This window comes from Labrus mixtus, chromosome 20, assembly GCF_963584025.1.
Source record: "Labrus mixtus chromosome 20, fLabMix1.1, whole genome shotgun sequence".
NCBI classification, from domain to species: domain Eukaryota; kingdom Metazoa; phylum Chordata; class Actinopteri; order Labriformes; family Labridae; genus Labrus; species Labrus mixtus.
The window spans coordinates 10776308-10803283 of record NC_083631.1 but is presented as its reverse complement, the minus strand read 5'-3'; the positions used below and the strand labels follow the sequence as shown (position 1 = coordinate 10803283).

At 37.1% G+C, this 26976-nt stretch overlaps 2 protein-coding genes across 5 annotated transcripts; both read left to right on the top strand.

Annotated features, from left to right (window-relative positions):
- The first annotated feature begins 1970 nt into the window (after positions 1–1970).
- On the top strand, positions 1971–8214 carry LOC132953990 (deleted in malignant brain tumors 1 protein-like). 3 transcript variants are annotated; one of them, XM_061026404.1, is made up of 8 exons: positions 1971–2435; positions 2628–2684; positions 2816–2851; positions 3664–3978; positions 4916–5209; positions 5668–5991; positions 7327–7467; positions 7566–8214. In XM_061026404.1, the coding sequence occupies exons 2-8, from the start codon at positions 2645–2647 to the stop codon at positions 7898–7900; spliced, it is 1485 nt and encodes a 494-aa protein (XP_060882387.1). In that variant the 5' UTR covers positions 1971–2435; positions 2628–2644; the 3' UTR covers positions 7901–8214. The 3 variants fall into 3 exon arrangements, with proteins under 3 accessions (XP_060882387.1, XP_060882386.1, XP_060882388.1); XM_061026403.1 differs by having other exon boundaries at positions 1971–2684; XM_061026405.1 differs by lacking the exon at positions 2816–2851 and having other exon boundaries at positions 1971–2684.
- Positions 8215–15856: 7642 nt separating this feature from the next.
- On the top strand, positions 15857–26160 carry LOC132953989 (deleted in malignant brain tumors 1 protein-like). 2 transcript variants are annotated; one of them, XM_061026402.1, is made up of 10 exons: positions 15857–18742; positions 18905–18940; positions 19823–20131; positions 20441–20749; positions 22621–22914; positions 23330–23653; positions 24172–24309; positions 24405–25364; positions 25415–25757; positions 25810–26160. In XM_061026402.1, the coding sequence occupies exons 1-8, from the start codon at positions 18703–18705 to the stop codon at positions 24452–24454; spliced, it is 1500 nt and encodes a 499-aa protein (XP_060882385.1). In that variant the 5' UTR covers positions 15857–18702; the 3' UTR covers positions 24455–25364; positions 25415–25757; positions 25810–26160. The 2 variants fall into 2 exon arrangements, with proteins under 2 accessions (XP_060882385.1, XP_060882384.1); XM_061026401.1 differs by having other exon boundaries at positions 25415–26160.
- The last annotated feature ends 816 nt before the right edge of the window (positions 26161–26976 follow it).

Below are 26976 nucleotides of genomic sequence, written 5' to 3'. Positions count from 1 at the left end.
GGTGGCTATGGATGTTATCAGGGCCTGGCTTTGATGGAACAGTACCGATCAGCACGTATTGATCATTTTGAACATTTATTGCTGTCTTCGCTTTGCAGATTTGCAAACTGCAGACTGTAATTACAGTTTATGTCCATAAGATGTCAGACGGTGCTTACATTCTAGAGATGTGTGAATACTCTCCTGACTGCACTGTACTCTGTGTAGTCATTGGAACACAGGAAGGCAGGTATTTTTAGTTTTCATGTAAAAAAAGATACATTAATCAGTATTATGCACTTGTATTTTCAAAGGGCACCTGAAATATTTTCAAACGTAAAGTATATTCCTCCTCACAACAGTGGACTGTAGCACTTTATCAGAAAACACCCTTTATATTGGATATATAGTTGTAAAAAATGGTTAACATTTTTTCAGCTTTATTTTATTTAAAGAAGAAAAAAAACGAATTTCACTTATTTGAAATTGAGAGATTAAAAAAACATTTTTTTGCACCGATTCACTAATTAATGTTTGGTTCACTTAATTGAAGGAGAATCTTCACTCATTTCTGACTCATCCCATAAAGTAACCTAATGCCATGTTTTGTTTCTGTCCATGATTATAGTAATTTCCTGTTTTATTTTGTACATATCTTTGTGTCATTCTTACAGATGCTGCTTCTCATGCTTTCCCGCCTTGTTCTTTCCTGACCTGCTGTGTCTCGTTATCCCCTGATTTTCTGTGTATATAATCCCTGTGTCTCGTTGGCTTTTTGACTTTTACTTTTGCCTGCCACTCTTTTACTCGATTGATCTGTTCCGTGGTAAATTGATGAGCCGACATCTGGCAAAAACTGAGGCCTTGTACGTCTGCCACGGAGGGCTCTGGAGACGCAGCACAGCGGAGCCAGTGGAAGCACACACATTGAATAAAGTAAAAACCTATCAACTCCAATGCAGACGGAACCAAACACGCATTATGACCCAGACCTGCTCCACAGTGTCAATACTTAACCTTTCTATTGATATGATGCTGTAAAAAAACATGATAAATGAAGAGGGGATATGGATAATGGCTTCATACATTTATTTTTGACATCAGATGTAGTTATAAGGTTATAATGGTTATAATCTTTAGGTATAAGGATCTTTAAAAAAAAAGGCTCAAAATGACTTCACTTTCAGTGACCTGCAGTCCTTAAACGTCCTCTGACGTTGTTTTCTCCTTTCTAGATCCTTGCTTGTGTTATTCTTACACTTAGATGTTCACAGCTTTGGATAAAAGCTGCTAAGTGACTTGTAGAATTCTAGAAGGAAATCTGTATTTCTATTTTATTCTTCCTGACTTGCTAATCACTGGTTCTGATCCGTCTTGCCCACACTCAGTGGTTTTTAGTATCAGAAAAGTTAGGGCACACTAAAAGTTAGTTTGGAAGACTAGGGAATAGCCTACATTATAACAAAAGATGTCCTTTTGAATCTTCTTGATGCGTATTGATAAGTAAGCAAGATCACCAATTGCTTCATTTGGAGCTAAGGTTGGAGCTATGTTTCCCATTCTCCACTGACTGCAATAAGACATATCCTCCAAGTCAGTGTGGTTCTTTCTTCGGAGAAGCCACAGTTTCTTGCAGTATCTTTTCAGGGTTCTGATATTTTATGACAATGTGAAGATGATGATGTGCCAGCATGTGTAGTTTCATATCTGTATAAGTAAAGCACCAACACAACTATTTGTGTCTGTTATCGGTCTGCCTTGTTAAAGTTTCTCATGTGCAGAGACAGTTTGTGTCCTGTTCATCATTTTACAGATAAACAAGGTCTTGAAAGTTGAAGTGAAAACTTCTCTTGAACTAACTGTTTTTTACCGACTACACAAGGAAGTAGCCTTTCCTTATTTGTGAAACATTTACTAAAGTATAACAAGGTGCTCTATGTATGTCATTTGAGAACAGGCTGCTGCTGCTCTGATATGAATAACGACTGTAATGCTCTTCGATGATTTTCACTTGCGAGTATTTCACATTTTGATTGAAAATTTATGTTTTTATTGTGAAAATATTGGCTCATAGCAAAAAAACCCAAGGGAACTGTCATAGTCATATACTGTAGTCTAAACTAATGCAGTCTAAACTGTAGTCTAAAAAAAAAATGTCCAGCTCTTTGGTGTTTTTTAAGCAATCGCTCTCAGTAGCTCTAATCAACCAGAAGCAGCTGCAAAAAACTCTGATATATCTTCTGAACACTTCCTGACCAACAATCGACAGAATTCAACACAACCTAGTTTTTATGCTGACATGTCAATAGCCAACTGGTTCATTTGCAATTCTGACTAAAGCATTCCTCTGGGACTGACAGGATCCAACACTATAAGATCCACAGAGGAAGAGAAAGAGGAGACTAGGAGTTACAAAAAGAATACAAAAAATGAATGTTGACCATTTTGCTGTTTTGGTATGCCATTTTTTGCACTTATTACTCTGTATTATTGAAATGCTTAGTTCCACTGCTCTATACTTCCAGGTTAAAAATATGACAACCAAGATAACAAGACAATGTTCCAGGAAGGACCACTAGGATGAGTATTCTGTGTTTTATCCCCCTTGGCAGTTTTCTGTGTCTGTGCTGTCACTGATAGGAATACAGAGCGTTGTGTGTCAGCCATGAAGAGCATACAACAGAGACACCTTTGCTTGACCCTGGGTAAGGCTCAAATTTCCAAAATTATATTTTTTGAAAAAAGCTTTACAGAATGGTATAGACACTGCAGAAAGTTCATTTACAGAAACAAATACAACATTAAATAAAATGTATTGCTTTATTCTCTCCTATAGTTTGTTTCTTCTTGATTTCTTCTTTGCCTGCTGCAGGTAAGTCAACTTTTCTTTGTGATGCCACCCTTTATTTTCCAGTTTACATTCTCTGGTGAAATATAATATTGTAGGTTTTGTCGGGGGTGATGTCTATTGATGTGTAATTTTTTTCTGTTTAATCAACAGTTTTTCTGATCAGTGTTTTCCACAAAAAACAAACACATTTGTATTATTATTCAAATATGAGAAGAAATTGTATTACATTATTATTATTATTATTATTTTTAAATGGAATAACAGGAATATCTCCGTGCTTAACTTTGCCTGTAAACACACTAAATATTGTACATTCTGTCTAATTACCCTAAAGGTGGGCAGATCAGATTATTTGGGCCTTCTTCTACCCACGGCTCTGAAAGGTTGAAGTCTATCAGAGAAGTGATTGTATATATGTTGATATCTGTTTCTTAAACGTTGCTGAGGTGATGTGAAAACTTGGTTTTCTGAGGTCAGCACAGGACTCCAGACACTGTTGGGACTCTTGTGTTTCCTCAGTTGAGAAAAGTAAAAGTTAAAAAAAAAATAATAATTGGAAAATAATGTATCCTTTTTTGTCACTCAACAAACCTATTTGTATTCATTTGGAAGCTTGTAGAATCATTTCACATGTAAAGCTGGTAATAACAAAAATGCAGCATGCTTTATCAAATGAAGAGCAGAATAATACGAGGGAAATGTTGACAAATATTTTGTTAATTATTCATGAATTTTTGCCACGTGTCTTTAAAAAGACGATATAATAAAACAGATACAATCTTAGAGAAAACAATTCCAGCAATGATTTGTTTCCCTCTGTGTTGAATTCCTAGGTTCTTCAATCAGATTAACTGGGTCTGGGTCTACTCATTGCTCTGGAAGAGTCGAAATCTTGCATAATGGTTATTGGGGAACAGTGTGTGATGATAAGTGGGATTTAAGTGAAGCTGATGTGGTGTGCAGACAGCTGAACTGTGGGACAGCACTGAGTGCTCCCCATGAGGCCTTTTTTGGTGAGGGAGCTGGCCGAATTTTGCTTGACGACGTGGACTGTTCAGGAAGGGAAACTTCTCTTATCGAGTGTCTGGCCAAAGAACTGGGAAGACACAACTGTAATCACAATGAGGACGCTGGTGTGATCTGTTCTGGTGAGTTTTCAATCTCTTGTCTGATTTATGTTGTAATAAAAGTTATCATAATAACAGGATTATCATCGGGGGAAAAAAATAACCAAAAGACCTCAACAGGGTTCGTTGTGGATGTATGTTGTGTATTAACCAAGACAATTGCAAGCCAACAGAACTGACAGTACAGGAAACCTCAAAGACAACAGCACATGAAATGAATTCACCTAGAATGACACCACAGGATTTACAGCAGTTTAGAGCTATCAATACATAAATAAAATAAATCTATTTGAAATGATTAACTACCTTTTTTTGAACACAAAGCAGCAAAAAGCCTCAACTTTGATTTTAGTTTTCTCATTTACTTTGTTGAAACAACCTCACGCTTTTGTGTCCTTTATTATCTATTACATTTGTTTTGATTCTGATCTCTCCTCTGACATTACACAACCTGATACCTTTAGGCAGTTGGAGCTAGGAGTTGTTGAATGTCGGTAAAGCTAATCAACAATTTTGATAATAATTAACTGCCAATATGATGGGCTGTTGCGATTTTAAGCATGCTACTTACAGCGAATTACATCCACCAACACATTTTCTTCTCACACAGCTGGTGGAAAAAAATCTCATTTGGCATTTAACTGAAATGCAAGACTGCCCGTCCATGCCTGCATGACCACTAAGACGAATCCAGCCTTTAACATACTGTACAATGTCTAGTTAAACATTTAAAGCGTTTTTGCATTTTAAATAAATACATCCAATATAGAGAGGGTTGAGTATACAAAACAAGTCGTGTAAGCAGATGATCATTTCATAGTTAGCGTTTCCATATTTTATCAACGATTCTTCATATGTCTTACCATATGCATAATGAGATCTGAAAAACAAAGGCTGATAACTGTCAGATATCACTGAGTATTGTATCACAATGTAAGTATTGTATTATTTATTTCAGAAAGCCTCACAAAGCCAACCATCTCCATGAATCCTGTTGGGGAGCTAAACTTGGATCAGAGTGTCAACATCACTTGTTCAATCTCGACTCGGATTTATGATGGAACGTTTTACTTGAGGAAGATCCCAGGTCATTCCAAAACGACCGAACAGCCAAATACAAATTCTGTCACCTTCAATATCCATAGAATGAGCTTCGATGATGAGGGATTGTACGTGTGTCGGTTCAAGAAAATGGTCTCAGGTCAAGACTTTAGGTCCCCCCAAAGTGACACTGTGAGTCTCTCTATCGCTGGTAAGTTAAACAAATATTGATCATTTCAAAATATAACACAAAAGTCAACATGGTCATTCTTGTATTGATGGTTTGTTAAAAAGGTTAAAATTGATATGATAGTGTCTAAACTTTCTTTAAAACATGTTTTTGTCTTTGCAGTAGAACACTATGTGATAAAGATAATAAGTTATTAGACCAAAAGAGCTTCACATCTTAAAATATTTGAGGAAGCATAATGCATAATGAGGAAGTAGAAACAAGAAGTATCAAGACACAACTTTTGTTTTCTTGTGCTGTGTCTATGTATGAACTTCACAAGAAGCTAGTTTTGTCTCCATTTCAACTACCAATAAATTCACAGCCTGAATAAATGCCGATTGTTGTATGGGGCTTTATCAGGAATCTGCACCTTATCCTGACCGGTTTTTAAAATCCTGTTGTCTTATTTTTCTTTGTATTATCCCTTTTGAAACCAGTGAGACTGCAACAGCCGAGTATCTCTCTCACATCTCCTAACAGAGGGCTGGTCTGGAGTCCTGAAGGTGCAGAGGTCACCAGGGGTTACAGATTTATCTTCATCTGCTCCATTAACTGCAGCTACTCTGAGGGCCAATTCTTTCTCATCTCCTCTGACTCAACCATCGTTGCCACCAAGCCTGCAATCAACCACTCGGCCTCCTTTGACTTCCCTGTAGCTGATTATAAACACCAGGGCAACTACAGCTGTGTGTATGAGGTCAAACTGCCTACACGGAGATTTAATTCTACTGAAACAGGAGCAATCAGGGTTGTTATTAAATGTGAGTAGAATTAAGCTTAGCATTTTTACATTTTTCAATTACCAATTAAAGTGTACACTATGCAATATTGGTAAAAGCGTCATAACTAAATATTTTATGATGTGCAATATCTCCCTTTGTTTCTTCTGAAAAGGCAAATAAGCCTTTATCCAAATTAGATAAAGACCCAGACAGGGCGAAAACTTAACTGAAAAAATCAAAGTTACTGGCTGGTTAAATAAAAATACATTTCTGGAGAAAAAAAACCCTTCTCAAACAGATTAGTTATCTTGCTCATAAATAAAGTCATGTGGCCACAGCTCATTCTCAAATGTTATGAAACATGGCACTGGTGGCGCAGTGGTTAGTGCGCTCACCCAATGTATGGAGGCTATGGTCCTCCAAACGTGCGGCCCAGGTTCAAATCTAACCTGTGGCTCCTTTCTCGCATGTCATTTCCCTCTCTCTACCTGATTTCCCATTCTATCCACAGTCTCTCCAATAAAGGCAGAAAATGCCCCAAAATAAATCTTAAAATAAATCTTGGCACTGGACTGTCATGATGGCAGTATATGATAGTGTCACACAGAGTTGGATTCAGATTTTCTAACCCTTTAAAGCAAATGTCAACTAAATAAATGTAGAAACACTTGATATAGAATGGGGTCATTTAGCAATCTTTTTATTTATTTATTAAAAGCAGTCAATATGTTTGCAAACAAGACCTTGAATTTCTGCTAAAAACATATGGTTAGAAGCCGTGGCATCAGTGTGTTAATGGGTGTGACCTGTGGTGTAAAAGCGCATTGAGTGATCAGAAGACTATAAAACAGCTATACTGTACAAGCTCAAGTCCATTTACCATTTACCAACAACTAATAACTTCCTCATAACTTCAAAATTGTTCCTTCCTCTTTCTTAATAGCAAGGGCTCCGCTCAGCAATTTTAGTTATTAAAGTAGAGTACCATAAACTTGTTTAGGCTGATTAAAGACCAGCTGTGCTGCAGCAATTTTGACCATTTTCAGAGGTGTGTATGTGTACAGTATGCTTGCAGCCCTGGTTTAATGGTAAGTCAAGGTGGCAGCATATTAAGTTAGACAAAACCTAATCGGTCTGTAAAAATGTTTTGGTCATGAATCATAGTAACCTAGTTTCCAGCAGATGTCGTTGGGGTAAAGCTGAGGTGGATGGAAGCTTACATTTTTTTCCACTGGTGTAGCATATGAATGGATACCCTCACCCTTAGATCTAAGTCTTGGGTTTAAACTAAAAACACACTATTTTAGCCGTATGTGGTTTAGAGATAATAAAACATTTATATATGATAAACTAATCAAATGTTTTCTTTCCTAGTGCCGCTCTATAATCTGCCACTGGTGTCCGCAGTAACTGCTGGGATCCTCCTGCTGCTGTTTGTAGTGTTGTTGGTGATCTGTCTGCTCTGCAAAAGAGGACGAAAAGCCAAGCAGCCGGGAACCCTGGTTCAAACTCAATGTGCTCATCAAGCCACATATCTTTTACATTTTAAATACACACTTTCTCAAGAGTTCAGCCATAAGTACTGACATGTGTTTCCAATTCTTCTGTTTCAGTGGCTGCCAGAGTGGGGAGTTGTCATGAAGATGATAGAGAGGACTATGTGAATGTTTGTTCATTTGACACCGAGAAGACTCTCAAAGAGGAAACGGTGAGAGTGGAAGAAGAGAATATATATGAGGAGCCAGAGAGATACAAGGGCCATGATTGTGATGAAGTGGCCCCAGATTCAATCTTGAGAAAGACCAATGATGTCTTCAGACAAGAAAGAGAAGAACAACAAGAAGAAACCAGTGAAGTTGAAGATTACTATGACAGTGTAATCCAGCCATTTAATGAACCAACTTTAGACATCTATGAAAACCAGGAGGATATTTATCTAGACCTTTAGGTGTCAGAATGATTTAAAATGGCAAAAGTACTGGACCTTTGACCCAACAGTTTTATCAAGTAAAAAAACAATTTTCTCTTAAAGTGTGAACCGATCAAGTGGACAGTGAAGATACGTGTTACATTATGCCTAAGATATATTACCTTGTTCTCCTCCTTATTCATTCTATCAACATAATTTTGCTTTAAATCTATCCTATATAGAAAATCATAACACCATTTCAATTTGTAAAAAAATGAATACTACTGTTTATCGGACTGTGTTTTAATAAAAGTGAACTGTTTTTATTGTATACAAAATTTCTCCAAACTTCCTATCTTCCATATTCTCACGTCTTGTATTTGCAGAGAACGACAAGTGGTTAAAGGCTTTATATGCGATTTTTTGATCCAGCAGATGTCGCCCTTGAGCACCAGCATGAAACCAAAACTACTCGCGCTGCATTGTTGTGTTAGCATGCTAATGCTAGCAATCTTTTTTATGCTCATATCTTCACACTGCATGTAAATTTACCTGAAATGAGTGTGATCTAGAAACACAGTTAAGCAGTGAGTACAGTATGTTGTTCTTCTTTTCTCTAGTCCCTCAATTAAACAACTTTTATACGTGAGGGGAGGAGTCAACCGGCCGTCCCGGCGATGTAAACAAACTCAAGATAGGACTCGGAAAACTCTGAAAACATCACAGACAGTGGGACTCGGGTGTTACACCCATTGTAGACAGTCATTACTCACAGAGTTATTTTCAGAGGATATACTTGATTTATATTACATTTAAGTGTGAAAAATCGCATATAAAGCCTTTAAGATAACAAAATTATTCAGTTGAGTGTGTATGTGTATGTATGTATTTGAGGAAGCATAATTCATATAGAGGAAGTAAAAAGAAGAAGTATCAAGACACAACTTTGGTTTTGGACTTGTGTTTTAAGACATTCTATGTTTGAGGTGTTTATGAACACAAGAAGCTCTGATTCAACTGCCAGTAAATTCACAGCCTGAGAAAATGCCAATTGTTATTAAGGAAGTATTTTCTCTAAGATAGTTTTATCAACATCAACATCTCATACTGCTCCTTGTTATGAATATGTCAGATCTACAATAAATTTGCCTGGATTCCTAAGATCTGGAATTCTTTTCTTAAGGGTTTAAAGATTCAGAATCCATTTAGATCACTTTTTGAAATGTATCTTTTGAGACTTGTCCTTGTGTTACATTCACTTTAAAGCTGCTCAAAAATCTGGAATTTTGGTTGAAGGACTACAAAAATGAATCCTGTCTACTATGACAGCTCTTTAAAGAACAGTAACACAGGTTTTGCTAAAAATTGACAACCATCAACAAAATGCAAAAAAAGAAACAGTTAGAAAAAAGAATCAGCCAATATTTTTCTAGTTTTACTCAAACAGCCCATGTCACTAACCTTTTGATATAATATTGTTCAGGATTCATTACTTGAATGTGATCAATTTAAACAATATAAACAATGACTGAGTGAGGTTTTTTCTCACTAATCGATTGGGAGCCAATCGGAAACATCAACACACGGAGAATTGGAAAAGAAAGAGGTGAAGACATTGATCCTTTCCGAATAGCCACAGTTCAGTATGCAGTACTTCTCAGTAGAGAGTTTCAGTATACTGAACTTTCGTGGTCATTCAGTATGCATATTTTGGGTCCACCTCAGTACACTGAACATTTCAGCATGGATACTAACTTCCGGGTTTTATGCAGTATGGTTTGGATGCATCCTTTCAGGAAATGAATTGTATTTTACCACCCACAATGCTGTGCGAAAATAAACGTAAATTGTTCACTTCACGTGTGCCTCATAATCAAAACAAACGAGCGTGGATTAATTTAATAAATTTTTAATCTAGAGTTATAGTCCCGACTGAAATCGTTACTTTTAATTAACAACAAAAAATATAACAAATGTCTGAATTATTATAAACCCTTTTCCCCTGAGACCTCTATTTAAATAATGATTTCCATATTTATGTATGCGTCTTTATTGGTTTATTTTACTTTACTGAATGAATCAGACGACGAAGGAACAAATATCTGCCTACTGAACATTAGATACTAAACGTATACAGCACATATAGTAGGTACTGTCTACTGAATTCATACATTTGTTACATTTTTTGTTGTTAATTAAAAGTAGTGATTTCAGTCGGGACTTTAACTCTAGATTAAAAATTGATTCAATTAATCCACGCTCGTTTGATTTGATTTGGTGGCGCACGTAAAGTGACATTTTACGTTTATTTTCGCACAGCATTGTGGGTGGTAAAATACAATTCATTTCCTGAAACGATGTATCCAATCCATATGCATGAAACCCAGAAGTTAGTATCCATACTGAAATGTTCAGTCTATTGAGGTGGACCCAAAAAATTACCACTGAATGACCACAAGGGTTCAACCTGTGGCTCCTTTCCCGCATGTCATTTCCCTCTCTCTACCTGATTTCCCACTCTATCCACTGTCCTATCTCTCCAATAAAGGCAGAAAATTCCCCAAAATTAAACTTGGCACTGGACTGTCATGATGGCAGTATATGATAGTGTCACTCAGAGTTGGATTCAGATTTTCTAACCCTTTAAAGCAAATGTCAACTAAATAAATGTAGAAACACTTGATAGAGAATGGGGTCATTTAGCAATCTTTTTATTTATTTATTAAAAGCAGTCAATATGTTTGCAAACAAGACCTTGAATTTCTGCTAAAAACATATGGTTAGAAGCAGTGGCATCAGTGTGTTAATGGGTGTGACCTGTAGTGTAAAAGCGCATTGAGTGATCAGAAGACTATAAAACAGCTATACTGTACAAGCTCAAGTCCATTTACCATTTACCAACAACTAATAACTTCCTCATAACTTCAAAATTGTTCCTTCCTCTTTCTTAATAGCAATGGCTCCGCTCAGCAATTTTAGTTATTAAAGTAGAGTACCATAAACTTGTTTAGGCTGATTAAAGACCAGCTGTGCTGCAGCAATTTTGACCATTTTCAGAGGTGTGTATGTGTACAGTATGCTTGCTTGACTTACCCTTCAATGGTAAGTCAAGGTGGCAGCATATTAAGTTAGACAAAACCTAATCGGTCTGTAAATATGTTTTGGTCATGAATCATAGTAACCTAGATTCCAGCAGATGTCGTTGGGGTAAAGCTGAGGTGGATGGAAGCTTACATTTTTTTCCACTAGTGTAGCATATGAATGGATACCCTCACCCTTAGATCTAAGTCTTGGGTTTAAACTAAAAACACACTATTTTAGCCGTATGTGGTTTAGAGATAATAAACATTTATATATGATAAACTAATCAAATGTTTTCTTTCCTAGTGCCGCTCTATAATCTGCCACTGGTGTCCGCAGTAACTGCTGGGATCCTCCTGCTGCTGTTTGTAGTGTTGTTGGTGATCTGTCTGCTCTGCAAAAGAGGACGAAAAGCCAAGCAGCCGGGAACCCTGGTTCAAACTCAATGTGCTCATCAAGCCACATATCTTTTACATTTTAAATACACACTTTCTCAAGAGTTCAGCCATAAGTACTGACATGTGTTTCCAATTCTTCTGTTTCAGTGGCTGCCAGAGTGGGGAGTTGTCATGAAGATGATAGAGAGGACTATGTGAATGTTTGTTCATTTGACACCGAGAAGACTCTCAAAGAGGAAACGGTGAGAGTGGAAGAAGAGAATATATATGAGGAGCCAGAGAGATACAAGGGCCATGATTGTGATGAAGTGGCCCCAGATTCAATCTTGAGAAAGACCAACGATGTCTTCAGACAAGAAAGAGAAGAACAACAAGAAGAAACCAGTGAAGTTGAAGATTACTATGACAGTGTAATCCAGCCATTTAATGAACCAACTTTAGACATCTATGAAAACCAGGAGGATATTTATCTAGACCTTTAGGTGTCAGAATGATTTAAAATGGCAAAAGTACTGGACCTTTGACCCAACAGTTTTATCAAGTAAAAAAACAATTTTCTCTTAAAGTGTGAACCGATCAAGTGGACAGTGAAGATACGTGTTACATTATGCCTAAGATATATTACCTTGTTCTCCTCCTTATTCATTCTATCAACATAATTTTGCTTTAAATCTATCCTATATAGAAAATCATAACACCATTTCAATTTGTAAAAAAATGAATACTACTGTTTATCGGACTGTGTTTTAATAAAAGTGAACTGTTTTTATTGTATACAAAATTTCTCCAAACTTCCTATCTTCCATATTCTCACGTCTTGTATTTGCAGAGAACGACAAGTGGTTAAAGGCTTTATATGCGATTTTTTGATCCAGCAGATGTCGCCCTTGAGCACCAGCATGAAACCAAAACTACTCGCGCTGCATTGTTGTGTTAGCATGCTAATGCTAGCAATCTTTTTTATGCTCATATCTTCACACTGCATGTAAATTTACCTGAAATGAGTGTGATCTAGAAACACAGTTAAGCAGTGAGTACAGTATGTTGTTCTTCTTTTCTCTAGTCCCTCAATTAAACAACTTTTATACGTGAGGGGAGGAGTCAACCGGCCGTCCCGGCGATGTAAACAAACTCAAGATAGGACTCGGAAAACTCTGAAAACATCACAGACAGTGGGACTCGGGTGTTACACCCATTGTAGACAGTCATTACTCACAGAGTTATTTTCAGAGGATATACTTGATTTATATTACATTTAAGTGTGAAAAATCGCATATAAAGCCTTTAAGATAACAAAATTATTCAGTTGAGTGTGTATGTGTATGTATGTATTTGAGGAAGCATAATTCATATAGAGGAAGTAAAAAGAAGAAGTATCAAGACACAACTTTGGTTTTGGACTTGTGTTTTAAGACATTCTATGTTTGAGGTGTTTATGAACACAAGAAGCTCTGATTCAACTGCCAGTAAATTCACAGCCTGAGAAAATGCCAATTGTTATTAAGGAAGTATTTTCTCTAAGATAGTTTTATCAACATCAACATCTCATACTGCTCCTTGTTATGAATATGTCAGATCTACAATAAATTTGCCTGGATTCCTAAGATCTGGAATTCTTTTCTTAAGGGTTTAAAGATTCAGAATCCATTTAGATCACTTTTTGAAATGTATCTTTTGAGACTTGTCCTTGTGTTACATTCACTTTAAAGCTGCTCAAAAATCTGGAATTTTGGTTGAAGGACTACAAAAATGAATCCTGTCTACTATGACAGCTCTTTAAAGAACAGTAACACAGGTTTTGCTAAAAATTGACAACCATCAACAAAATGCAAAAAAAGAAACAGTTAGAAAAAAGAATCAGCCAATATTTTTCTAGTTTTACTCAAACAGCCCATGTCACTAACCTTTTGATATAATATTGTTCAGGATTCATTACTTGAATGTGATCAATTTAAACAATATAAACAATGACTGAGTGAGGTTTTTTCTCACTAATCGATTGGGAGCCAATCGGAAACATCAACACACGGAGAATTGGAAAAGAAAGAGGTGAAGACATTGGTCCTTTCCGAATAGCCACAGTTCAGTATGCAGTACTTCTCAGTAGAGAGTTTCAGTATACTGAACTTTCGTGGTCATTCAGTATGCATATTTTGGGTCCACCTCAGTACACTGAACATTTCAGCATGGATACTAACTTCCGGGTTTTATGCAGTATGGTTTGGATGCATCCTTTCAGGAAATGAATTGTATTTTACCACCCACAATGCTGTGCGAAAATAAACGTAAATTGTTCACTTCACGTGTGCCTCATAATCAAAACAAACGAGCGTGGATTAATTTAATAAATTTTTAATCTAGAGTTATAGTCCCGACTGAAATCGTTACTTTTAATTAACAACAAAAAATATAACAAATGTCTGAATTATTATAAACCCTTTTCCCCTGAGACCTCTATTTAAATAATGATTTCCATATTTATGTATGCGTCTTTATTGGTTTATTTTACTTTACTGAATGAATCAGACGACGAAGGAACAAATATCTGCCTACTGAACATTAGATACTAAACGTATACAGCACATATAGTAGGTACTGTCTACTGAATTCATACATTTGTTACATTTTTTGTTGTTAATTAAAAGTAGTGATTTCAGTCGGGACTTTAACTCTAGATTAAAAATTGATTCAATTAATCCACGCTCGTTTGATTTGATTTGGTGGCGCACGTAAAGTGACATTTTACGTTTATTTTCGCACAGCATTGTGGGTGGTAAAATACAATTCATTTCCTGAAACGATGTATCCAATCCATATGCATGAAACCCAGAAGTTAGTATCCATACTGAAATGTTCAGTCTATTGAGGTGGACCCAAAAAATTACCACTGAATGACCACAAGGGTTCAACCTGTGGCTCCTTTCCCGCATGTCATTTCCCTCTCTCTACCTGATTTCCCACTCTATCCACTGTCCTATCTCTCCAATAAAGGCAGAAAATTCCCCAAAATTAAACTTGGCACTGGACTGTCATGATGGCAGTATATGATAGTGTCACTCAGAGTTGGATTCAGATTTTCTAACCCTTTAAAGCAAATGTCAACTAAATAAATGTAGAAACACTTGATAGAGAATGGGGTCATTTAGCAATCTTTTTATTTATTTATTAAAAGCAGTCAATATGTTTGCAAACAAGACCTTGAATTTCTGCTAAAAACATATGGTTAGAAGCAGTGGCATCAGTGTGTTAATGGGTGTGACCTGTAGTGTAAAAGCGCATTGAGTGATCAGAAGACTATAAAACAGCTATACTGTACAAGCTCAAGTCCATTTACCATTTACCAACAACTAATAACTTCCTCATAACTTCAAAATTGTTCCTTCCTCTTTCTTAATAGCAATGGCTCCGCTCAGCAATTTTAGTTATTAAAGTAGAGTACCATAAACTTGTTTAGGCTGATTAAAGACCAGCTGTGCTGCAGCAATTTTGACCATTTTCAGAGGTGTGTATGTGTACAGTATGCTTGCTTGACTTACCCTTCAATGGTAAGTCAAGGTGGCAGCATATTAAGTTAGACAAAACCTAATCGGTCTGTAAATATGTTTTGGTCATGAATCATAGTAACCTAGATTCCAGCAGATGTCGTTGGGGTAAAGCTGAGGTGGATGGAAGCTTACATTTTTTTCCACTAGTGTAGCATATGAATGGATACCCTCACCCTTAGATCTAAGTCTTGGGTTTAAACTAAAAACACACTATTTTAGCCGTATGTGGTTTAGAGATAATAAACATTTATATATGATAAACTAATCAAATGTTTTCTTTCCTAGTGCCGCTCTATAATCTGCCACTGGTGTCCGCAGTAACTGCTGGGATCCTCCTGCTGCTGTTTGTAGTGTTGTTGGTGATCTGTCTGCTCTGCAAAAGAGGACGAAAAGCCAAGCAGCCGGGAACCCTGGTTCAAACTCAATGTGCTCATCAAGCCACATATCTTTTACATTTTAAATACACACTTTCTCAAGAGTTCAGCCATAAGTACTGACATGTGTTTCCAATTCTTCTGTTTCAGTGGCTGCCAGAGTGGGGAGTTGTCATGAAGATGATAGAGAGGACTATGTGAATGTTTGTTCATTTGACACCGAGAAGACTCTCAAAGAGGAAACGGTGAGAGTGGAAGAAGAGAATATATATGAGGAGCCAGAGAGATACAAGGGCCATGATTGTGATGCAGTACATTATGCCTAAGATATATTACCTTGTTCTCCTCCTTATTCATTCTAGCAACATAATTTTGCTTTAAATCTATCCTATATAGAAAATCATAACACCATTTCAATTTGTAAAAAATGAATACTACTGTTTATCGGACTGTGTTTTAATAAAAGTGAACTGTTTTTATTGTATACAACATTTCTCCAAACTTCCTATCTTCCATATTCTCACGTCTTGTATTTGCAGAGAACGACAAGTGGTTAAAGGCTTTATATGTGATTTTTTGATCCAGGAGATGTCGCCCTTGAGCACCAGCATGAAACCAAAACTACTCGCGCTGCATTGTTGTGTTAGCATGCTAATGCTAGCGATCTTTATTACGCTCGTATCTTCACACATTCACACATTCAGGTACATTTACCTGAAATGAGCGTGATCTAGAAACACAGTTAAGCAGTGAGTACAGTATGTTATTCTTCTTTTCTCTAGTCCCTCAATTAAACAACTTTTATACGCGAGGGGATGTAAACAAACTCAAGATAGGACTTTGTAAACTTTGAAAACATCACAGACAGTGGGACTCAGGTGTTACACCCATTGTAGAGTCATTACTCACAGAGTTATTTTCAGAGGATATACTTGATTTATATTACAATTTAAGTGTGAAAAATCGCATATAAAGCCTTTAAGATAACAAAAATATTCAATTGAGTGTGAACAATGCAAAGAAAACAATTTTTAAACAGCTAAATAAGTGTAGATATACACCGTGAATATAAACTGAAGTTGACTAACATACGTTCAAGATACTTCTAGGCAATGTGTTTAGAGCACCTCCCAAAAGAGCTTCACGTATGTATGTATTTGAGGAAGCATAATTCATATAGAGGAAGTATCAAGACACAACTTTGGTTTTGGACTTGTTTTAAGACATTCTATGTTTGAGGTGTTTATGAACACAAGAAGCTCTGATTCAACTGCCAGTAAAGTCACAGCCTGAGAAAATGCCAATTGTTATTAAGGAAGTATTTTCTCTAAGATGGTTTTATCAACATCAACATCTCATACTGCTCCTTGCTTTGTGGGTGGTAAAATACAATTCATTTCCTGAAACGATGTATCCAATCCATATGCATGAAACCCGGAAGTTAGTATCCATGCTGAAATGTCCAGTCTACTGAGGTGGACCCAAAAAATGACCACTGAATGACCACAAGGGTTCAGTCTACTGAAACTCCATACTGAAAAGTCTGCACATCCTACTGATCTGTGGCTATTCGGAAAAGACCCAGGCCCCTTAAGTTGCATCCATGCCTCCTGCCCACTCACAGGCTTGTGTCTGTAGTCCGTCCTACCAAAGATGAAAGGAGATACCTATGCAAGGTGAAAACTAACAAGACAATATGTCACTATAGACACTAGGGGTGCAGAAATGCAAAATTTTCTCTAATCGATTACTCTTCCCGTTGTTAAAGCGAGTACTCGAGTAATCGTTTTGTAGTTCTTTTTTTTTTCTGTGATTCTTTTCCCCCACGGGAGGCCCCGCCCCCAACTATGACGCGATGCCGACTGTATCTATTGATTAATTTGAATCTTCTGGATTTTAATAATTGTTAGTAAGATGCCTTTGTATTAACATTCAGATATGACATTTCTTACTTCAACAGACAGCAAACCTCAAATAAAAATTCACACAGACGTGTTATGATCGTTTTAACACTTTATTATAATTAGAGCAGTGAGTATGGCGAGCGGACGTGCAGACCTCAATGCGCACTCATCGCACGTTGAAGCTGTTTTGACAGCAACATTGTGTTAACAAAGACTACAGTCTGCAGTGTAGAGCACACTTTACTCTGGTAAATGAAGTTACAATAGAACAGGTGAACGATTTAAAGTGTCTGTCTGTTTCATCTTTCTCCTCTGTGCGTAATGACACTCGCTCAATCTCGCTCGTCCGTCCGCTATGAGCTATTTCTCCCTATAAGGTTGTTCCATTTTGTAGTTATTAAAAGAATAATCATCTAAAATTCCAAAATATAGTAAAACATCTAGTTCTGCTGCTCTGTCCTGGATGATCAAACGTCATTGGTTTAGCGGAGTAAAGCGGTAATCGCAAAGTGAAAGTCCTTTTTCTGTGGACTAAAAAGACAATTTGAACTGAACTTTTGTAGATTATATTGCATGTTTTGTTTGTTTGGGACTTTTTGTTCATTGTGAATTCATAGGGGGGTTAATTAAAGGGATATTTTTGTTAGGGTAGCAGCGTACGGATCAACAACGGACGCGTTTCAGCACAGAGCCTTTATCAGCTCATCTATTTCATTTTTGCGCTCGTGCTCCTTTTTTTTCTGTTTTGAATTAGACCTATCCTAGAACCCACAATGCAACAAGAAACATTTACAAAAATGTGGACTACAAAACGATTATCGATTGCATTTTTTTTGTAACCGATTATTATTTAATGAACGAGTACTCGGGTACCCGTGCACCCCTAATAGACACATGGGATGTCCTTTTATCACTTGAAGTGACATGTGTTTGTGAGGGCAGCATCAGCTAATGCTTTCGTACTTAATACATATTTCAAACAGTTTTTTAGACCAGGACTATAAAATACAAACTCAGGAACAAGAGGAACAAGGAGATAAGAGACTTGAAATGCAGGGACTATAGCTCCGGGGGTAAAAGACAGAGAAGGAAGAAAGGCTGCATAAGGGACCAAGTGACAAAAATAACCAAGTAAAAACTGGAAGTGGTAACTGAATACCCTAACATGAATTTAATACATTACTTAACAAGGATAGCCCCACTACATGACGGATGGCTCGTTTTACTTGTAGGGACCAGAGCTGAGAAAGACCAATTGGTTTATCTACAACCCTCACAGCAGCATTCTTATAAAATTCACAGGATTAAGCCCTAGAACTGAAAATATTTTTGCTGTCTTTGCTGTCTCTGTGCAGCAGTGGTTCCAATTTAAGCTGCTGAGTTCTGCTGAACTTTTTTGTTTAAAAAAAAACATGTAAAAGCACTGTAAAGAGGAAGTATTTCAGAAAAGACAAGCAGAGTTAAGTGCGTCTGCAGGCTTTTTTAAAGTCATTTTTCGGTCTGTCCTTTCACCTGATACCAGCACCCTACGCATCAGCCATGAGGAGCATACAACAGAGACACCTTTACTTGACCCTGGGTAAGAAGAATGTTCCAAGATTCAACATTTGAAAGCAGGTTAACAGAATAGTTATTATACTATATTTTATTATACTCAATTAATTCAAATATACAGAGAGAGTTAGATGAAAACAGGACGTTTATATTTCTGCACTTATTGTAACTTTCTTCTCTTCTATAGTCTCTGTACTCTGGACCTCTTCTTTGCCTGCTGCAGGTCAGTCCAATTTTCTCAAATTGCTTCATTTCCACAACGATACCATAGCCTGTATTAAGTATTATGTGCCTGAAAGGTGGTCGGATCAGATTAATTGGGCTAGTTTAGCTGGAATTAGAACAATGTTACGGTGGTGTACCGACGGCTGGGCTGTTGTGCGGCAGTGAGTGCCAATTACTTGAGGGAAGGAAACAGCCTTCATGAGGTGGCTTGTCTAGCAATTGAAAGGTCAATAACTGAGTGTCAGCTCAGAAAACTAAGGACACATTACTGAAGACATGTTTGGGTGTGGATGAGGGCTGCTCAAATGAGAAGAGATCTAAATAAACAGTTAAATGAATGTGTTATTTCCTGCTTTTTCATCGTCATTGTAAAGCTTATGAGCTGTTCACACGCAAAATATGTAAACCACACCCTGCTGCATGCTTTTTGAATTCAAGAGCAGAATAACAAATGAATTTTATCTGTGTATGTGTAGCCTTTCCAGTTCAGTTGGTAGAGTAGTCGTCTCTCAACCGGACGGTTGAGGGTTCGATCCCCAGCTGGGCAACATGTCTGATGTGTCCGTGGGCAAGACACTTAACCCTGCATTGCTCCTGCTGCTTCGGTGCCGGTGTATGAATGGATTAGTTACTTCTGTTGGATGATACTACATAGCGATCACTACCATCAGTGTGTGAATGGGTGGGTGTGACATGCAGTGTAAAAATGCTTTGAGTAGTCTGAAAACTAGAAAAGCACTATATAAGCTCAAGTCCATTTACCTTTTACCATTTAAATAACATCTATCAAAGGTGTCTTTCAGAAGCAGTTTTTGAAATGACAAAAAAAATGTTTTTTTTCAAAAAAAAGTGTGCTTGTTCCTCTATGTGTTCTTTTTAGGAGTTCAGATCAGATTAGCTGGATCTAGTCATTGCTCTGGAAGAGTTGAACTCTTCTATGGCAATACCTGGGGAACAGTATGTGATGATGACTGGGACATAAGAGATGCTAAGGTGGTGTGCAGACAGCTGACCTGTGGGACAGCACTGAGTGCTCCTGGAGGTGCCAGTTTTGGTGAAGGAACTGGCCCAATTCTGCTGGATGATGTGGACTGTTCAGGAAGTGAACATTCTTTAACTGAGTGTCAATCCAGAGAAATTACGAAACACAACTGTAAACACAATGAGGATGCTGGCGTGGTCTGCTCAGGTAAGAACCTTTTTGTAACAAATGTTTTGAAAAATCAAGTGTGCTTTTTGAAATCAACCTGTTTTTGTCATTGTGGGTATGTGCAGCCTGTAGGAACTTTTTCACATGTAAAAGCTGGTAACCACACCCTGCCGCATGCTCTTTAAATTTAAGAGCAGAATGACAATCGTGATTTGTTGATACAATATTTCTAAATGAATCATAATGTTTTTCTGCATTTATCTTCAAATCAGTTTTTCAAATGACCCAGTAAGAAAAGAAAGGCATGTTTCATCCAGAAATGTTTTTTCTACTGTGATCAATTCTCAGGTGCTCAGATCAGATTAGCTGGATCTACTAAGTGCTCTGGAAGAGTTGAACTCTTCTATGGCAGTACCTGGGGAACAGTATGTGATGATGACTGGGACTTAAAAGATGCTGAGGTGGTATGCAGACAGCTGAGCTGTGGGACAGCAGTGAGTGCTCCTGGAGGTGCCCTTTTTGGTGAAGGAACTGGCCCAATCTTGCTGGATAATGTGGCCTGTTCAGGAAGTGAAAGTTTTCTAACTAAGTGTCAGTCCACAAAAATGAAGACACACAACTGTCAACACAATGAGGATGCTGGTGTGATCTGTTCTGGTGAGCATAGTTTTTAACATTTTAAATATTGATGCAGTTATTAAAGTTATGAAAATATCAAAGGCAACCTAAAGGGCTGGAGGAGAGAATGCTGAGTCTCATCAACTCAACAAAGATGAAGTCAGTGTAATCACTCATGGTAACGCAGTGTTATCATCAGAGAGAAGCTGCTTTTTACTCATAGGTTTACTTTATCATTCATTATTATTAATATTGCTTACATTTATTTCAAGGACGACTGTGGCTCAGTGGTTGAGTTGGTCATCTCTCTACCGGGAGTTCTGGGCCCGTATTCACAAACATTCTGAGAATCCTCTCAGAGAGCTCCTAACTTTTAGCCTAAGAACGATTCAGGAACATTCTCAGAGCAACTCTGAGCAAGGAAGAGACGGAAACTTTTGTCTTAATGAGGAGGCGTGGTTGACTCCGTTGCTAGATATGACACATTTCTTTCAGAAGCTGTCATTGGTTGATCTAATAAATGGAGAAAAAAACTGTGCTGTCTTAGTGATAATGGCCATAGACAGTGAAATCGATTGGGCCCGTTGTGTAATTATGATCACTAAGAAATGAACATCTCCGTGGGATAAATATACTTTAAAAATAAATAGCCTACAAAATGTTTGAAATCACATGCCCACTTGTGCAGCAGCCTCTTTACATGCTGATTGTTATATCAACATGTGAAGGTCCTTAATTAGTGATTGGATGCACCTGTGGAGGTAACCACATGTAGACAAACTCAACATACATGTCTCACTTTGCACTGAAAGAAGTCACAGATGGATTTATTAAATGTCTGCACAAATCCTTTTTGTCTCTTCGGCCAAACAATGATGGAAAACGAATATTCTTCATGGAGTGTTTGCGGAACATGTTTCCATTTTCTCCTCAGCCTGAAAAACTCTTAAACCTGTTAAAAGTCCTCCTCACTACTCCTTAACAGTTTGTAGCCTTAGGAGCTCTCTTAAGGGCGAAGACACTGCGTGAATAACTTTCCTGTTTTTAACAAGGATCTAGTCTTAACTTTGAGGGAAAATTCTTAGGAAATGTCACGATTCTAAAAATGTTCTGAGAATTCTGTCACTAGGAGCAACTCTTAGTACTTAAGAGATTTTGTGAATACAGCCCCTGCAGTGTAAAAGTCCTTTGAGTCGTCAGAAGACTAGAAAATTTGCGAGTCTCAAGTCCATTTACCACCATTAATGTAACAATTACTTCTTATCACATTTCACACACAACTTCAATGCCTCAATTGGATTAAGTGGGGACATACATTCAATAAATGCCAAGAGTATTTCTAACTAAGACAAATGTTCACCTGAAACTCAACAGAATTTATAGTACATTAACAAAATACAAAATACATAACTCTTAACCACAAATATATGTGTTATAGCAATAGCAGAGCGTCTGTTATTTGGGTTGCTGTGTTCACTGGCACGTCGTGTATTTGTGAGGTTCAAACCCTTTCCTGCTCCTCTTCATTTGGTGCCAGAAGTTTGCTGTGACTAGCGGGATATGTGGTAGTGGTATCATCAAAGTTAACAACACTTTTAAGCTCAGAGGAAGCAAAGTTATAATAAAACTCAAATAAAGCAAGTACCATGATTAAACATACTTTTTAAATGTACTTGTTTATTCATAAAGATATAAAAATGTTTTGTCCTTTATTCAACACATCCGGTTTGATTATACAAAACAAGTTAACCAGATGATTATTTGATAGTTGGTGTATTCTACATACTTCTGATGATTGTGGCTTGCCAGAATATGCTGAATACGATCTGAAAAACATAGGCATATTCTTGTCGGATTGAAGATAAATTAAGAGAACTGTATCACCAAAGTATTGTTTTTTTTTTTTTCAGTTAGCCTCCCTAAGCCCAGAATCTCCATGATACCTGTTGGTGAGGTTACCTGGGGTCAGGATATCGTCATCGTTTGTTCCATCACAGCTGAGCTTCGAGGTGGCACATTCACTCTTCAGAAAATCCCAGGCTCATTCACAATGACGCAAACACCAAGTTCCAACTCTGCTACGTTCAACATTCTTCAAGTTGACTTGGAAAATGAAGGATCCTATCAGTGTCAGTACAGGAAAAGCATTTCAAGTCAAAATTTCAATTCTGTCCTAAGTGACCCACTCAGACTCTTCATTAGTGGTAAGGACAAAAGTCAGTCTCTTTAACATGTTATGTTGATTTGTAAAGACTTTTCTAAATATACAATATAAGTTATTTTATTTAGTTTCTTGTTTTCAGTTTTGTCTGTGTAGGTTCTCAGTCATCCAGTTCATGTTAAATCGAGGCTTGTTCCAATGTAGACTGGACTTAGTTTTAGACTTATTTTTTCAATGATGTTTATTGTTTTTAGATTTATCTTTCTTTAATATGTACTCACAATCTGAGTAAGGTCTTTTACTTGCTCTTTTGTTAAGTGTCTTGAGATAATGTTTGTCATGAATTGGCGCTATACAAATTTGGATTGATTGATTGATTTATTGGATCTAGATCTTATCTTTTCTGTAAATAAATCCTGTTGTATTATATTTTCTTCACCTCACCCCCTTGAAACCAGTGAGACTGCAGCAGCCGAGTATCTCTCTCACATCTCCTGACAGAGGGCTGGTCTGGAGTCCTGAAGGTGCAGAGGTCACCATGGGTTACAGATTTATCTTCACCTGCTCCATTAACTGCAGCTATCCTGAGGGCCAATTCTTTCTCATCTCCTCTGACTCCAACACCATTGCCACAAAGCGAACAGTCAACCACTCGGCCTCCTTTGACTTCCCTGTAGCTGATTATAAACACCAGGGCAACTACAGCTGTGTGTATGAGGTCGAACTGCCTACAAGAAGATTTAATTCTACTGAGACTGGACCAATCAGCGTTATCATTAAATGTAAGTAGGTGGGAGCATTAAGCTTTGCATTTTTACATGAACAAAACCACTGATGAGTTATATTTTACCTTAACAAAATCTTTACGAGCTGTGTGATCTCTCTTTATTTCCCTTACTTTGTGTAAAAGCACCAGTGCAACAAAATGCAAAGCTAGGCAGACTAATAACAACAAGTAGACAACAATCAAGTGAAGCTTTAAAAACAGTTTAAAATATCCTCAGTAAAAACAGATTAGTCTTAAAATGCCCATATTCATAAAGAACACAACCTTCTAAGTGCAGTATTGGCAGTGTTGGGTCATAAATCAAAATGACCAGATTTCTTGCTGGTTGGTGAGAGTGAGTTGGAATTCCAGTCTTTCAGTTATACTGAAATCAAATTAGGTTTGTTCATGTGATGCTTGGTTAAGAAATGATACATCTAGGGGTTATATCTCAGAAGTACATTCGACTAGGCAATGGTGAGAGGTTAAATATGTACTTGTAGGATAAATGAATCAAATGCTTTTCCCTCCCAGTGCCTCTGTTGCGGATGGTGTCCTCAGTAGCTGCTGGCTTCCTGCTGCTGCTGCTGCTGCTGGTGCTGCTGGTGGTGGTCTGTCTGGCCTGCGGGAGAAGAAAACAAGCAAAGCAGCCAAACCTTGTCCACGACAAATGTACACACCAGGACACACAGTTTTAAAATTTTGAATACACACTTTCTCCAAAGATCTTTCATAACTCACACATTGTTCTAATACTTCTGTTTCAGTGGCTGTCAGAGTGGGAAAGTATTGCAAAGATGATAAGATGATTATGTAAATGTGGAATCGGTGGAAACCAAGGAGAACCTCAAAGGGGAAACAGTGGGTGAGGACAATATTTATGAGGAACCAGAGAGAGTTGATGATCATGATTCTGAAGAAGTAGGCCTAAATTCACATTTGAGAAAGGACAAGGAGGTCTGTCTCAGTGAAGATGAAAACAGACAAGAGGAAGAAGAAACCAGTGAAGAGGAAGATGACTATGAAAATGTAGAACCACAGAACAACTGATGGCACTTGTGGAAAGCATGAGGACATTTATCAGATCTTTTGAGGTTGCCATGTGTGTTGGGTGAATTCCAACATGAAGTTTAAAGCAATTTGAGTAGTCAGAATATTACAAATTCTAAAGTGCTAACATTTTAGTTGGTCTTTATATGAGGTGTCTGCAGGTTTGTAACAAATAGCTATCTAAAAGCAGTAAAAGGCAGTTATGTTACTTACCCTTTGTAGTAATTAAAGGCCCCATTATAAGATACAGCCCCTCTGTACTTTTGTCTTACTGTGTGCCCAGATTATGTAACGTTTGCCCTTAATGCATTTCTGGCATGCATGCAAGACTGTGCACTAGTCATTGTTTAGATCTAATCCTAAACCTTGTTTTTTTTAGCAGGATACATTGCATTTTGAAAGTTATTTTGTACATTTATGACTTTCATTTTGTTATAAAATATCAAATAATCTTTAAAGCATTATTGTTAGAAATTCAGATGTTTCTTTATTAAGGTGCAAATCTCACAGAGTACAGAGTAGTGTGTGAGAGGAGTTCATAGGACTCAAGAACACATATTTATACACAGACAGAAACAACTCAGCAGTTTTTACCATACATTCTTCAGAAGAGAAGTTTCTCTTCCATAATTAGAGGTCGTTTATCATCAAGATCGTGGGAGGCTTTACACATCAAGGTTACATAAGACTGTTCATTAAGGTTGCATATAAGGCTGTGTTCATCAAGGTTACATAAGACTGTGTTCATTAAGGTTACATATAAGGCTGGGTTCACTAAGGTTACATATAAGACTGTTCATCAAGGTTACATATAAGGCTGTGTTCATTAAGGTTACATATAAGACTGTTCATCAAGGTTACATATAAGGCTGGGTTCATTAAGGTTACATATAAGGCTGTGTTCATTAAGGTTACATATAAGACTGTGTTCACTAAGGTTACATATAAGACTGTGTTCATTAAGGTTGCATATAAGGCTGTGTTCATTAAGGTTACATATAAGACTGTTCATTAAGGTTACATATAAGACTGTGTTCATTAAGGTTACATATAAGGCTGTGTTCATTAAGGTTACATATAAGACTGTTCATTAAGGTTACATATAAGACTGTGTTCATTAAGGTTACATATAAGGCTGTGTTCATTAAGGTTACATATAAGACTGTGTTCACTAAGGTTACATATAAGACTGTGTTCACTAAGGTTACATATAAGGCTGTGTTCATTAAGGTTACATATAAGACTGTGTTCACTAAGGTTACATATAAGGCTGTGTTCATTAAGGTTACATATAAGACTGGGTTCACTAAGGTTACATATAAGACTGTTCATTAAGGTTACATATAAGACTGGGTTCACTAAGGTTACATATAAGACTGTGTTCATTAAGGTTACATATAACGCTGTGTTGGAATGGAAATTGGAATGTCTATAAAATGTTTTATAATATATACAGTATATTAAAGAATATATTAAAGTTGTTTAGTCTTAATCTATTGGTAGTTTCTACTCTTCCCACATATTACAGTAATAGGTGAAATCCTGGCTCCACTAGTTTCCTGTTAGGTGCTGGTGACAGCTTTGAGTCAAGTGAAAAGTCAAATAACTTTCTTCTATGTTAAGATAACCGTCTTAAGAAGATTTTTTTTTTTTTCAATTTAAAATTTTCGCCTAAACCACATCATGTGTGTTTAAGTGTGTATATTTCAAAAATTTTAAATGGTATTGTTAAAAACTTTGCTAAAATTCAGAAATTCTGATTTTGATTTCCAGAGATACGTGTGATAAGGTAGGAGCTGTCCCTTTCGGAGAAGCCCTAATTTTCGATTGGTTGGTTGGTTGGTTGGCTGGTTGGCTGGATGGCTGGATGGCTGGATGGATGGATAGATAGATAGGAACTTTATTAATCCCTTGGGAAGGTTCCCTCAGGAAATTCAAATATTTTTAATGAAAAACTACGTCGGGGTAAATGAATACTAAATTTGCACTGCTTCGGCACACCACATAGCTTACATGTTCTTTAATCCACAGCACATTGATCAGCTGTTTAGGTCTACATCGTACAACTCATCTTGAATTTTGTTAATGTAGATTGATAATTATACTGTGACATTTTGATATTATTGAGACATTTTAATGGCTAGTAATATTCGCTGTAAAAAATGCTCACTTTTTAATCTGGATGTATTTGTTGTCTCTTTTGAAGCCTGCAGAACCAACCAGCTGATTTTTTTTTTAGTTAGCTAAATTTTAGCGTGGAGCAAACAATGTATAACATAGTTTCCACGC

Excerpts from the sequence above, each read along its gene's own strand:
- LOC132953990 (XM_061026404.1), top strand. The coding sequence starts at position 2,645 with ATGAAGAGCATACAACAGAGACACCTTTGCTTGACCCTGG. Across the intron at positions 2,685-2,815 it reads ACACCTTTGCTTGACCCTGG|TTTGTTTCTTCTTGATTTCT; the intron begins GTAAGGCTCAAA and ends TCTCTCCTATAG. Across the intron at positions 2,852-3,663 it reads TTCTTCTTTGCCTGCTGCAG|GTTCTTCAATCAGATTAACT; the intron begins GTAAGTCAACTT and ends TTGAATTCCTAG.
- LOC132953989 (XM_061026402.1), top strand. The coding sequence starts at position 18,703 with ATGAGGAGCATACAACAGAGACACCTTTACTTGACCCTGG. Across the intron at positions 18,941-19,822 it reads CTCTTCTTTGCCTGCTGCAG|GAGTTCAGATCAGATTAGCT; the intron begins GTCAGTCCAATT and ends TGTTCTTTTTAG. Across the intron at positions 20,132-20,440 it reads TGCTGGCGTGGTCTGCTCAG|GTGCTCAGATCAGATTAGCT; the intron begins GTAAGAACCTTT and ends ATCAATTCTCAG.